The following is a 14,436-nucleotide window of genomic DNA, read 5'->3' as shown; positions in this document are numbered from 1 at the left end:
GTAAATTAAATGGAACTATATAATTGCAGGAAGTATGATGTTGCTGCTAGGCCAAGTGTTGGCCTAGCACACTTGGCCCAGTAACTGGGCCAAACCCAGAAACTGAAAGCTACTGGGTTTGATCCCTAATGTCCACAGCCTACATGTAAGCATCCCTGAACAAGATGCCCTCACCCCTATCTACACCTTAATGAGGAGCAGGATCTGAATCCATGCGCAATGTCTTTGCATATAAGTGAGTAGACTAAAAGACTCAGCAGGACATATAATCAATGTAATGTTTTGCTGTGATCACTGTGATGCTACAGCATAGCTCAGAGGGCTGAATGTGATCTGTAATAGGATCTGTAATCTATGCTTCAGTACGTGGTGATCAGAGCTAACACGAGGTTCTTTTCCTACTGGTTTTACAACTGCCAACTGTTGCCACGGTCACCCGGGACGCTCCCATCCTCCCCCCCCCCCCCCCCCCCGCCTTCTCCCCCCACTCCCCCCCCCCCCAGTCAGAGAGCAGACAGGAAACAGTCATGACTTTTAAAATGCGCGAGTCACACACTGAGCCCCTGGTGAGTCCTCTCTGTCACTCCGGCTCACCGCGGCCTGACAGAACAGATATCCCTGCTGGCGTCAACGACAGATGGACAGACGCAAGACAGAGGGGACAGACAGGGACACAGACGGGGACCCACCCAGTGTTCAGACAGGACCAACCAAATGCTTTCACCTCCATTTTGATCTGTGTCTGCACACTATTCATAGCCACAGGATTTATCGATTCAGATACAGGGATGGAGCTGTGATGTCTTGTGTTTTAATTTAATTTCACACTCAATGTAATTGGCCGGGAGCTGCGCACACGCTTGCATGCATTTGTGTGTGTGTGTGTGTGTGTGTGTGTGTGTGTATGTTTGTTTGTGCTTTGTGTGTGTGGCACACATACCAGAGGCATATATATATATATATATATATATATATATATATATATATATATATATATATATATCCACACATTCTAGCCATTTCTAATACAATTAAAGACAATAATTGAAGTTAATAAATGCATAAAGGTTTAATAAAGTAAATTAATAAATATGTTTTTCCAGACATGATGTGATCATGATGTGATGATGTGGTACTTAGTAGTAAGCATCAGATGGTTTCTGGGTCCACCTGTCGGCCTCCTGGAACAAGGTGCCCTAACCTCTACCTGTTACTAATGTAAGATAAATAGTACATTCAGTCTGTTATATTTCATAATTCAAATTCATAATAAATCTCAATTTATATCATCCCACCTCTATTGTCTTCGTATCTTAATCAATGCGGTTCAGTGTTTGCTAACAAGTGTCTCTCTGTCCACAACACAACCTGGTCTCTTTGTGCTTTAAAGGTTCTCAGCGTATGCTAAAGGTTATCAACGCCGTGCGCTAAAGGTTGTTGCCGTGTTGTCCTACGGGTAGCTACCCAAGTGCGTGCGTGGACCTCTTGTTGCGCAAGCTATAGGTGTGATTAAGTCCTGTCATCCACCCCTCTCTGCGGGGGGCGGTCAGGCAGCGCTGGGGCCAAGAGTGTTGGCCGGTGGGTACGTGTCTACTTGGTTAATCTGCTGTCCATCTGTCACGACTGTCTGGCCAAGCTAATCAGACAGAGCCTAGCCTCAGGAAACGCTGCCCTGGGGCTCTTTGACACTCCACCGCAGGGTCTTCCAAGTCTTTCTCCTTAAAGTCGTTGGAGTTATTTATGCCTGTATGAGATGAGTCCCATGGTTTGTGTGTGTGTGTGTGTGTTTGTGTGTGTGTGCATGTGTGCGCATGCATGCACATGTGTTTGTTAGTTTGACAGTGTCTCTGTGTATGTGTGACCATGCGTGTGTGTGTGTGTGTGTGCGTGTGTGCGAGTGTGTGTTTGGCTAGGTGAAACTGTCTGATCTGTCTCTTGAAGTGGGCAGGGCCTGGGGTAGAATGACGCATGCATACTGGATGTCGTGGCTTCCAGCAGCACAGCGGGACAGTCAGGATGAGCTTAAAGCCATATGCTGACACACGCAAACCCCTCACACTCCCCCTTCAGCTGTCCTCGCCCTCCTTCATCTGTCCTCACCCCCCCGTCATCTGAACCTCCTCACCCCGCCTTCATCTTCCCTCACCCCTCATGATCCTGCGTTCTTTTCACCTCTGTTTTTGTGTATGTGTGTGTGCGTGTGTGTGTGTGCGTATGCGCGTGTGTGTGTGTATTTGTGTGTGTATGTGTGTGCCGGTGTGTGGGTGTGTTTCTGTCCTTAAGCCCAAACTGTCAGAACAGAGGCACACACACACACCTGGCAGTCAGGCGACTTTGAATTAACAACTTTAATTCAAAGCCATACCCTGACTACTTTAATCAGAGTGCTGTACCTAACCATCATAACAAACCATAACCAGACCTACCACTTACTGTAGTGCCATGAAATACCAAATGGACGGTCGGTAGTAAATCACTCAGAGAGTATACAGAACATATGCATGCATATAGACAGAACTGAAAGGACTATTTACAGAATGTACGCAAAGCTTAGACTGTCTTTCACAGCAAAAATGCCCCAAAACCCACTGCTTCATGTGCTTCTCACATAATGCAATCTCCATCTCAGGGAGCTGCTCATGAGGAATCTCTTTTCAACCGCCGTGTTGTGATGGTGTGTTGGCTGCTTGGCACGCTAACCCCTTTTCCAAACCAGAGCTCGCAGCCTGGCATCACCATCACCGCCGGCTAGCTTCTATCAGGAAGAGGGAGTTCCATGGGCGACACATAATACAAAGCCATTCATAAAGGAACGTGCCCCATTGTTGGATTTGCATGGAGTAGCAGCACTCTGTTTTTTACATTCAGAGTGGTTGGGGGCTGGGGCTTTGGGTGGTCTGTGTGACGTTGGACCGTTCCATGTGTGTTTGGGGTTGGGGTGTTGGATCGTTCCTTGTGTGGTTGGGGTGGGGGGGGGGATGTAAGGGTGGGGTACACGGCAATCAGTAAAGCTTTGGTGCTGACCTCCTAAATCCTGTGCGTTGAGAGCGGGAGAGAGCCTCTATTTTGGGCCTAATCCTCATGTAATATTCAGAAACTTCACCTCGTGTGGCAGAAAAAGCCTGATGTTCCCCCCCCCCTGTGTCTTCATTTCTGGCTTGGGAGTGGGAGATCCAAGAACATTGTTGCACACCCACCCTTGCTCCCCAAGCTCTTTCCTAATGTGCCCCGCAGTAGCGTCGTGTTGGCAGACGGTAGCCATATTTCTCCCCCCAGAGCGGTGACATAATGGAACAGAACAACAAAAAAAAGCAACTGAGTTGGAAAGGAAAGTAGTTTATATGTGCACAGAGTCACGGACAGCGACTCCTCGCAGATATAATTCAGCCTAATTCACTGGCTACAGCGGCTACATGTTGCCGTCTGAAGCTCGACGCTGAGGGTGAATCATTGATGGGGCGAGCAGTCTTCCACTGATCCTGCTTTCTCATCCTCTTTAATGTATCTCATTAATTGTTCAAAGTGCCTATCTTCCTAGTTTAAATGCACACCATGTCCCCTTCGTTCGCTATCTTATGATAATGCAACATTTAATCGGTTTATTTCGGTGGTTTCGGTTATTTGGTCTGTATTTCACAACTTAATTGCTTGCAGATTAAATGTAATTAAAGCAGAGAGAGAGAGAGTAAATAATCAGTTCCTAAATTGGAGACGGGGCAGCCTCAGATTGTAAAGGCAGATCCACATCTGGGTCAGCTTATTAACAACCATATTGATACACATTAGAGACTTTCAATAAACACTTTCTGAATATGTAAATAGACGCGCAACCTTGTGATTACACTGAATGTATACAGTGTGTGTGTGTGTGTGTGTGTGTGTGTGCGTGTGTGCGTGCGTGTGTGTCTATGTGTGTATGTGTGCGCATGAAAGTATATGTCCAACAATAAACAGACATTTCCTTTTAGCCTGTTTATTGTTGTACACACACTGAATGTATACAGTGTATCTGTGTGTGTGTGTGTGTGTGTGTGTGTGTGTGTGTGTGTGTGTGTGTGTGTGTGTGTGTGTGTGCGCACGAAAGTGTGTGTCCAACAACAAACAGACCTTTCCTTTTGGCCTGTTCCTTTTTTTAAGCCAAACGTGTGTGTCAAAGTGCCAGGCCGCCCCAGCGCGTCACATCATCCGACCCGAGCATTGAAGGTCAGAGTGGGGAGCGGTGTGTTTCCTTTAGCCGCTGGTCGCTAGCTTTTAGCCGCTCGGGCGGGCCTCCGTAAAGCTCCTCCACGGAGAACATCCCTCGGCGGCGGTGCCAGGCGTTAATCAGGAACGCACGTGTGTGAAGCAAACACTCCCCAAGTGAGTCGGGGGGGGTTGATACGAAGCAGTTCCGCCGCAGCACTCTCGCGGTCTGAGAAAAAGCAGAGACAAAGTTTAACGTGTCGAAACGCACACAGCAGCGCCCCGGCCTTCCACCGCGGCCTCTGCTTTCCTTCATGTTTTACTCCCTCGTCGTGTTTTACTTCAGTCAGTGGTGGAAGAGAAGAAAAGGTTAAGAAATGAAGATGAGCAGATTACGTAACAGGTCCACTTGTTTATGAGAAGAAAAACAGTGTGAAGGCCTTATCTGTTATGAATTGATACTTTACTATTAAAATGTATTATTATTATTATTATTATTATTACTGTAATGACCAATGGTTCTATGTTCTATGTTGATATATTAATCAACACATACAACAATTATTCATTACATTAATAATTATAATACATTGCGTCCTAGTCAGTGATTCTGTTCTCCCTGACATTGACCTTTGTGTTAATAAACTGAAGTATTTTTAACTCAGCCATCTGTGAATCAATACCAGTCTAATTTTAGGATTGGGCCGTGCCCCTCAGGCCTGACTCCAGGTGATGAGCGCTGAAGGCAGTACGAACACCTGGAGGAGCTATCAGAGGAAACAGCTAGCTGAGAGCTGTGGCCATCAGCACTATTGTATTGCAGTAATGTCCCTAAAGTACTCTGCACTTAGCCGGCCTAGTGGAGGAACATCACTATTTGGACTCCTGTCAGGCGGCATTAAAGACAGGCTTTAAGAGCGCCGGACTACGTCACAGGGCAAGGCAGGGCCGTTGAGCCATGGATGGCAGTTGTATCCATGGGCAGTTGTGTTGTGGGGGTTGTAGAGTAGAGCTTCTGTCTCTGGTGTTGTTGCCAGGATTCATTCTTTGTGTTTTGTCTTGAGTGTTCATCAAAACTCTGTTTTTTGAATCAAGATGAGACTCTTACAACCTTTTCAACCTTTGTTTTTATTTACAACAAAGATTCTGTTTTATTCGGTCGGTATGAAGGCTGTATCTGTTATGCTTTGATACCTGTGGGAATAAATACATCAGTGCTTCCAGGATCATTTTCAGTGTGTGTGTGTGTGTGTGTGTGTGTGTTTAACTGTATGTACTGTTTGTGAGTGTGTTTGTACGTGTGTCTGTATGTTTGTCTCTGCATATTTATGTGTATATGTTTAAATGTGTACTTTAATCTTTATGTGTGTTTCTGTGTGTGTGTGTGTGTGTGTGTGTGTGTGTGTGTGTGTGTGTGTGTGTGTGTGTGTGTCCCAGGGTTACCCAGGACGATGGCGACACCGCCTCCATGGCCCCACATCCTGACGACATGGACGGGCCCCAGGGGGCCTCGTCCACCCTGTCCCTGCCCATGAGCCAGGGCAAGCCCTCCCTACGGCGCATCAAGGGCCGAATCCACCGCAGCAAGAGCCTGGACAGCATGGACCTGCTGGACTCGGTAAGTCCTCCCACATCTCCCCCTCCAAAAGACCCAACAGATACTGGCAACCACTATTCACTGGCGACCACCAGTCACTGGCAACCACCAGTCACTGGCAAGCACTAGCCACTGGTTACCACCAGTCATTGGCAACCACCAGTCACCCGCAACAACTAGTCACCTGCAACCACTAGCCACTGGCAACCACTAGTCACTGGCAAACACCAGTCACTGGTAACAACCTGTCACTGGCAACCACTACCCACCAGTCACTGCGGCCACTATGCATGAATAATCACCAGGCAAGCACTAGTCACTGGCAACCACAGATGGTTGTCATAAGAGCTGTTATGTGCTTCTTAGATATGTGCTCAGGCCTGGGATCACATCCGATGTTATTGTATCGATTATTCCATGTGTTTTGACTTCTTCTTCATTTATATTATCTCGGTAAATACTGGGGTAAATACGGGGGGAGTCAAACCACTAGTGTAGTGGTTTGACTCCCAGTCAAAATGTTCGGGGTTTGTTCCCCCATGTCTCTTTGATCATCAGGATATGAGTTCACTGTAAACAATAGTAAACAGTGGGGGAGTTGAACTCAAAGAGGAAGGAATTCCAGTGCTAGGCTGCCGGCAGACATAGTTAACCGTCTCTAGTGGTTCTACTCACAGGGACATGTGGAGCACCAATGTTAATCGCTCTTAAAGATGTCAACGATAATGAGAGTTTATAGCCCCATATGAGGGGCTTCTGCTCAGTAGGTGGTCCACGATAGCCAGACGGAGATGTGAATGATTTAGATCCACTTGTTTGTGAATATCCGTTCAAAAACAAGCGTTTCTTATTCTTCTTTAGATTTTGATCCTGATTTTGCAGGACGACATAGTGTGTACTACTATGGGGTCGGGGGAAAGCAAGGAGACTCTCTTTCCTGCTGGTTGAGGTCATAGCCTGTGTTTTATTGATGTGGAGCTGAAATTGTTGTCTGTTTATTTTGAACGTTACGACCTGACCATGGGGCTGGCCTTACTTTTGCTGCTGTTGTTGTACTGCAACACACACAGGCACACATTCACACATGCACCCTCATATGCGCACACACTTGCACACACACACACACACATACAGACACGCATGCACACATACACATATACACACACACGTACACACACACACACGACACACAAACATGAGACACGTACAGGTGTACACCCACACCTCACCAGGCTATCTAATTGTCGGTGGGTCCAACACAAACATATTTTGACCAATCCTTTAATAAAATTTATGGTAGGTTTTAGCGGAAAACCTCACTTTGTGTTTTTAATGGCAAATCTGCTTAGCAGAGTTAGACTCCATTAGCCCAGACAGCATCAGCATGGAGAACTCTGAACCCTATTTTAAATCCACTTTAAACTCATTTAACCTTGCTGCCATTTCGGTCTGCCGCATATGAATATTAGTTGTGGCTGCTAATGAAACATACAGATGCCAACTTGCAAAAGCATGACCGGCCATGCACACGCACACACAGACACACACACACACACACACACACACACACAAGCACACACACACACACACACACACACACACACACACACTCACTCACTCACTCACTCACTCACTCACTCACTCACTCACATGCACACACACACTCACTCACTCACTCACACACACGCATGAAAACACACACACACACACACACACACACACACACACACTCACAAGCACAGTAGCCGTTAGTTACATCATCTCTGCCCGGTTCAGAGACAATCCCTGTTTAACACATTCCATATGTCTCTCCATATGAGTGGTTTGCTCTCATGAAAACTAGTAATCTGATAAATGATTGGATAGAACTAGTAATCTGATAAATGATTGGATAAGCCGCTTGGACCTACCCTGCTCTCTCAGGGATTGTCCCACGGGATGAGTCAATGTTTGGCTAGCTCTTGTCACTGTCAATTGCTCTTCACAGGAAACGCTGTGCATGCATGTGCGTGTTTGCGGTGTATTTGTGTGTGTTAGGGGCCAACCGATTATTGGCCCAGTGGATTATCAGAGCCGACATTCCACATTTTTGCAATTATTACAACAGTTATTTCTTTTGTCTGAATGCTGATAAAATTAATTAAGAAATAATTGCACTACTGTGGCTACGATGCAGCCGACTCTCTCCGTCTGTAGTCACCACTGTGTGGTCTCAAGCAATTTCCCGCCAACAGCGTTATCTGATTGGTACCATTTCACGAGTAATAGCCTATATCAGCACTGAAGGCTGCCGTGTCGAGCTCCCACATCATCTGTGACAGGATTCGGTATTTCTGACACCATGTAACATTATATACGTAACAACAATATATCATGAATCGTTATGATATCAGGTATCCCGATGATAAGGCAGACTAGAGACACCAGGGAAGCCCTTGTTGGAACTTTATTATGCCAATTGGTATAGACCCCAGGTTGATTGTTGAGATTTTTGTTAGACTCACCTCCTCTCGTGGTGTAGATGTGTCGTCAGACAGAGACATCCTTGACATCCACTATATACCAAACGAGTGTTGAGCAGCTCCCATAGCAGTATTTATGTTGTATCCAACGCCGGTAAGCTCATACAAACTGCCCTGGCTAGGTAGCGTTCTCCAATAGAGCCCACAAACAAACAAATCCCAACCTTTTGATTCTGTGTTTACATGCCACTGCACATGCTCACTGACTTCCGAAAGAATTCTGAGCAAAGATGATGGCTGTATCATAGGCAGTGTGATCATTCTGAATTCTGAATGCAGATTAACATTTCAATAAATTGCTAGGGTCAGTGTAGGAGGGGGTTTTATTGGAACTCTATGTAACTCTATGAAACGCTATATAGGGCTCTCTGGTACTCAATGGCACTCTAGATAAATCTATGGTGCTCTTCACAACTCTATTGCACTCTATGAAACCCCTGGGGCTCCTTGGCACTCTATTGCACTCTATGGGAATCTATGGAACTCTACTGAACTCTACGGGGCTCTATGGAACTCTTTTCAGCTCTATCTAACTCTACGGGGCTCTATGGAACTCTTTTCAGCTCTATATGACTCTATGGAACTGTATGGTGCGCTGCGGTGCTCCATGGGTTCTCTAAAGAAGCCTTCAGTCATTCAGTGTGGTGGATGTGTAGCATTAGCCCCCACTGTCTCGCCAGATGACATAGACATATCAACGTGACATACGATGACATAAACATGTGACACATTGACATCCGGAGGTCAATGGAGGTCTTCACCAGCAGCAAAGAACGACCATGAGCTTGTTGCTGCCGGGTCCAGCCCGTTCACCCTGACTCCATACGCGCCGTCACCATAGCAACCATAGCCGGGATGAGAGAAGTGATGAGAAAGTGGTTTGACGGATGGTGGTGTCTGACTGTGTGCTGTGTTGTGCTGGCTTCACGTTGCTGAAATTGCACAGCTGCATGGAACGGCATCGACCATATCCAACGCGATTTTCTTCTGAAGCCGTTGCTATTTTTGGGGGCGCTCGAACATCTACACCTTGCCAGATTTAGCAGCAGGAAAAAAAAACGCTCCGGCAAGCTATCACCGAGGCATGCCTGTGGATATAGAGATTGGATGTTTTATTAATACAGATGTTTTATTAATGTGTTTCTTTTGTTTTTGTCTGTCTGTGTGCCTGGAAATGATATGGTCGTCGTATAGCATTGAGTGCAGAGTGTACAAATTGCAGGTGTGTTTGTCTTTCTTTGTCTGTGTAATGTGTGTGTCTGTGTGTGTGTGTGTGTGTGTGTGTGTGTGTGTGTGTGTGTGTGCGTGTGTGTGTGTGTGTGTGTGTGTGTGTGTGTGTGTGTGTTTGAAGCCAGTGTACGGACTGTGCGCTGGGCTTAGTGGAGTGGGAAGGTGTTGACTGTGACACAGAAGAGCCTGAGGGTTTCTCAGTGGTTATCTGCTCTGACAGACTCTCCGTACCCCTCCTCTTCCAGGGAAGAAACAGAGGGAGAGAAAAGAGAAAAGGACAGAGGCTGTGAGAGAAAGAGGGGTAATTCTCTCACACAAACAAGAGTGAACACGCTCACACACACACACACACACACACACACACACACACAGGTGTTTTTACATGTGATGACCCATACAAAGACACATGAGGGGAGTACAAATTTGTGTAAAGAAATTCCATCCATTGTGTGGCGGTACTAATTTTCAAACAATCGGACAATGGAACTCGACTGCAATTGAACTGGATCAATGCATTCAAGGTATATGAGAGAGGGTCGAGAGAGTGGACTGAGAGAGGGGGAGGAAGAGCCAGCATTTGTGATGAAAGAGAGAGAGAGGGGAACCCAGGGGATCATCTTTCAGTCAACATTGATTATAGAATGTATATCTGAAAGCAGTTGCAGATGGCGTTTCATGTCATGTTGCCCAGAGCAGAGCTACAGTCGCACAAGCACACCATGGAACAAGCTCCCTGGGAGGACGCTCTTCCAAAACCAACCAGTCTCTGTGAAGCGACGGTTTTCAGTTTTTTCCTCTTTCAGATTTTCCCTTTTCTATCAGCGCTTCCTCTCCTCCTCTGTTCCCCAGGGGTGCGTCATCATGAACATGCATTGATGTCAAAGCATCTTTAAGAGGTCTATCAATACGTGAAATAACTGTTAGCCATTCCAACAGTATCATCATTAATGAATCGGACCCGGGTGACTTCTGGAAGCTGTGCTGTGTCTCCGACGAGACGCCCTGTTGTATTCCCACTTCAGATACTTCAGATGTGGCGCTGGTGTGCGTGTCCCAGCCCACTGTGAGCGGTTAATGAGCGAGGAGTCGTTGGGAAGATGAATAATAGATGGGGGGTGTAATGACCCACTTCACAAAGCCCAGGCTCGGCGGGACACAGAGTCCCTGACACTTTTCTACCCAGCGCTCTCTGCCTGGGAGGCTCTCTGAGATCAGTGGCTCCGTCGAGGAGATAAACACGCACTTCTTGCAAGTGGGAGGAGGACTGAGCTCACCCCGGACTCCACACGGGAAGGCACCCGATGGGCTTTGAGCACGGGACCTTCTGGCTGTGACTCAGTAGTGCTAACCAGTGCGCCACAGTGGGTCTTTTATGTTCAGATGGTGTTTGAGGGTCCCCGGACTGGCTGAAGGAGATATGTTTGCTTCCCAAGTTGCATGAAGGCGATGTGGTTGCCTCCCAGCCTGCTGTCAGGTGGTTGTGCCTGACACTCAGTTGAGTAGATGGGTTAGCTTGATGTATTTTAGCATCCCAGTCTTGGTTAAGGGGGTGATTCGTTCAATGGTGTTTTTCAGTCCCAGATTGGACTGAGGTTGTGTTTGCATCCGCGACTGAGCTGAGAAGATAACACAACAACACCACAGGAACCTGTGATCAGCTCTGGAGTGTGTGGGTTGGTGGGGGGGGGGGGGGTTGGGGTAGGTGTAATGAAGATATTTCACTGAAGCAAGCAGCTGGTCATTATCCACCAATCACTGAGCACTCCTCCATTTGTCTTTGGATACAAAGCAGCTGCCACGGCCAGCTTCAGTCCAGAGCCAACAATCGATTCCCCACAACAATGTCACCTCACACACTTACACACACACACACACTGTGTGTGTTTGTATGGGTGTGTCTGTGTGTGTGTATGCAGGACAGAGAGAGGGAGCAGCGGAGAGAATTTGTCAACAGCTTTTATTACAGACCTTGAAACACCATGACCTTCATTCCCGAGTGATGAGCATGTGTTTAAATCCCCCTAAAATATTTATTTTGTCACAACACTCAGAAGATGATTGAGATTATGTATTTGTATCCCCGATTGGCTGATGGTGCTGTGTTTTCCTCTTGCATTGTTGATTATTATTTTATTTGAGTCTCATGTTGATCTGTAATGATGTGTTTGACGCCCGGGCGAAATCATGTCAACTTCACTAGTGTGTAGACATCATGTGTTTCAATCCCAGGCTGGATTTAAGTGTACGATTGAATCCTTGACTTGGCTATGTTGATGTGTTTGCGTCCCAGACTGTGATTCACTGGTTGTATTTATATTAGCTGTGTTGTGGGCTGTATCAGCAGTCAGCATCAGAGGGAACTGAGCTGGACGTGTTTGAGGAATATAAATACCTGGGCGTCCAAATGGACTTGGACTAAAACAGAGGCCCTGTACCAGAAAGGTCAGAGCTGCCTGTATTTTCTCAGTGGAACCTTCAGCGTCTGCAGAAACACGCTGCAGACGTTGAATCACTCTTTGTTGGCCAGGGTGATCTTCTATGCTGCACTGCAGCATGGAAGATGCTGTTGCCAATAGACTCAATGAGCTCATGCCGACAGACCCAATGAGCTCATGCCGATAGACCCAATGAGCTCATGCCGACAGACCCACTGAGCTTGTGCCGATAGACCCAATGAGCTCCTCAGGAAGGCTGGCTCTGTCCTGGGGGTGGAACTGGATTGATGGTCTCTGGTGGAGATGTGGATGCTGAGGAAACGATTCAGTGCTATGGAAGAAGCCTCTCATGCCCTGCACTGCCACAGCAGAGTCATATCAGAGCACCTTCAGCCGTAGACTGAGACCACAGAGGGGCATCACAGATCACCTTATCATCTTATCCACCAGTGGCGGTCAAACTGGATGAATCCTCCCCCTGACACAGAAGGGATGACTAATCAGACGCTGAGAACAATTCTATCAATCTCACGTGCAATATTATATTTTCAACATCTTGTGCAATATTACTTTTCAATTTGTTGCACAATATGTCTTGGTATTACCTTTTTCAATGTCATTGCTACTATAACTTTCAATTATGAGCAATATTACTTTTCAATTTGATGTGCAATATTTCTTGGTATTACTTTTATCAATGTCATTGCTAATATTACTTTCCACCACGGACAACGTCACTTTTCTATTTGACTTGACCTATTTCAGTTCATTTATTTGACTAAAGCTACCCTACTTTTATTGTTATTCCACTAGCCCCTGGTGTTCACTTTTATTCATAGAAACGTAACGTTCTTTTTTTTATTCTTCGATTGTTACTTTTTTTAAGCAATCTCTGGCACAAGCATTTTCTTCGGGATTAAGTTCCATCTTATCTTGTCTTGTGTGGTCTCTTCAGCACCCGAGACAGTAAACCCCCAGAGCCTGCATCTACTGGTGGCATGTTGCATTGATTAACTTGTCAGTCTACTGCATCGTGCCTATCAATGGAAGAGACTTGGGGCTGGTGATTGAATGATTGGCGTTTGATTTATCGCACTCCTGTGCAATACCAGGGGCTCACGTCAGGCCAGCACGTCACATCAATTCATCCTGCTGCAGCATGGATGAATACAATCGACTTTCCAAAGTCACAAGGCTCACGTGTTTATCCACATATATTATCCACATTTTCAACCGTAAGATGAAAAACAGGGAGCGTCCATACTAGTCTGGCCATTTCCTTATGCTTTGTGATCACTTCCTCTTCCTCCATTAATCTAATTTATTCATGTTTTAATTCATGCGTCCATATTTAATCCTGATTGAGTGGAGACAGAGCAGAATGGGTGAGAACGACGAAAGTGATGTAAATGTATATTTTACATGACAAGAAAGTTCAGTGAGAGAGATGGACAGAGAGAGAGAGAGAGAGAGAGAGAGAGGGAGAGAGAGTTCAAAGCTGCAGGCTGACATATGCTTAATGCTTGATGATGCTTCATTTATTACAGCAAAAAAGCATTTGGTTTGTTTAAATTATTATTTATTAACAGCATGAAATAGCTGTCTTTCAAAACTAGGCCACTGCATTCCTAATGATTACTAAAGCAAAAGAGAAAGAGAGAGAGAGAGATCATGTGGCTGGAGGATGGAGTGACGGATGGCTGATGGAGAGGACGTGTGTGTGATGGCTGGATGAAAGGTGTGACCGCGGGGCCCATAGCACTTCGATTAGATGAAGATATTGTGCTTCCTGGAGCAGGAAGTGGTCGAATCACCTTATAACTCACCCGGGAGACAGGGAGAGAGAGAGATATAAATTCCACTGCTGCGTACGTGCGTTCACACACGTGTGTGTGTGTGTGTGTGTGTGTGTGTGAGTGTGTGTGTATGTGTGGTGTCTGTGTGTGTGTGTGTGTGTGTGTGTGTGTGTGTGTGTGTGTGTGTGTGTGTGTGTGTATCTTTCATGCTTTCCATGTGTATTCGTGTTGTAAGTTGGCAGGATATGGTGTAGAAGAAAGCTAATTTATTTCTAAACAATCCACCCATTAACACTGGTGTGTTATATAAACAGGGGCTCTGGAAGAACCTTACCGCTGGAGAGCTCATTAAGGCTGTATATAATTAAAGAAAATCAACTTTGAAATTCATTAATGCTTTGTCTTTTCATAGGAAATCAATTATATCGCCCATTAGAAATATGCATTCTTCTAGAAAATTAACTGGATCCATTAAATGTTCTCTTTAGAAACTACAGTATGTTATTGATTAAGAATCTGTGTTAATAAATGTGATCAATTAAACTTTTCCAATTAAGTCCAAGTACTTCATGGACTTAATTAAACCAATCATCACCCCTGTCGCTTTCATTTTGTATATCCTTCACGCGCTTATGTTTTTAATTTGGTCTGATATGGGCAAGTCACACCTTCTT

At 45.8% G+C, this 14,436-nt stretch overlaps 1 protein-coding gene across 1 annotated transcript in view; it reads left to right on the top strand.

Moving 5' to 3' along the window:
• Nucleotides 1-5,650: 5,650 nt before the first annotated feature.
• LOC311356559 (protein ENTREP2-like) overlaps nt 5,651-14,436 on the top strand; it is a gene marked incomplete at both ends in the record, with an annotated part of 21,515 nt that continues 12,729 nt past the window's right edge. The window contains one exon of the mRNA XM_084476350.1: nt 5,651-5,800. Within this exon, the coding sequence (XP_084332476.1) occupies nt 5,651-5,800 (150 nt within the window). The remainder of the gene's footprint in view (nt 5,801-14,436) is intronic.

This window comes from Micromesistius poutassou (genome assembly GCF_964030765.1).
Source record: "Micromesistius poutassou genome assembly, chromosome: 12".
NCBI lineage: Eukaryota > Metazoa > Chordata > Actinopteri > Gadiformes > Gadidae > Micromesistius > Micromesistius poutassou.
Note: the sequence above shows the minus strand (reverse complement) of the source record. Positions and strands in the feature narration are given on the sequence as shown.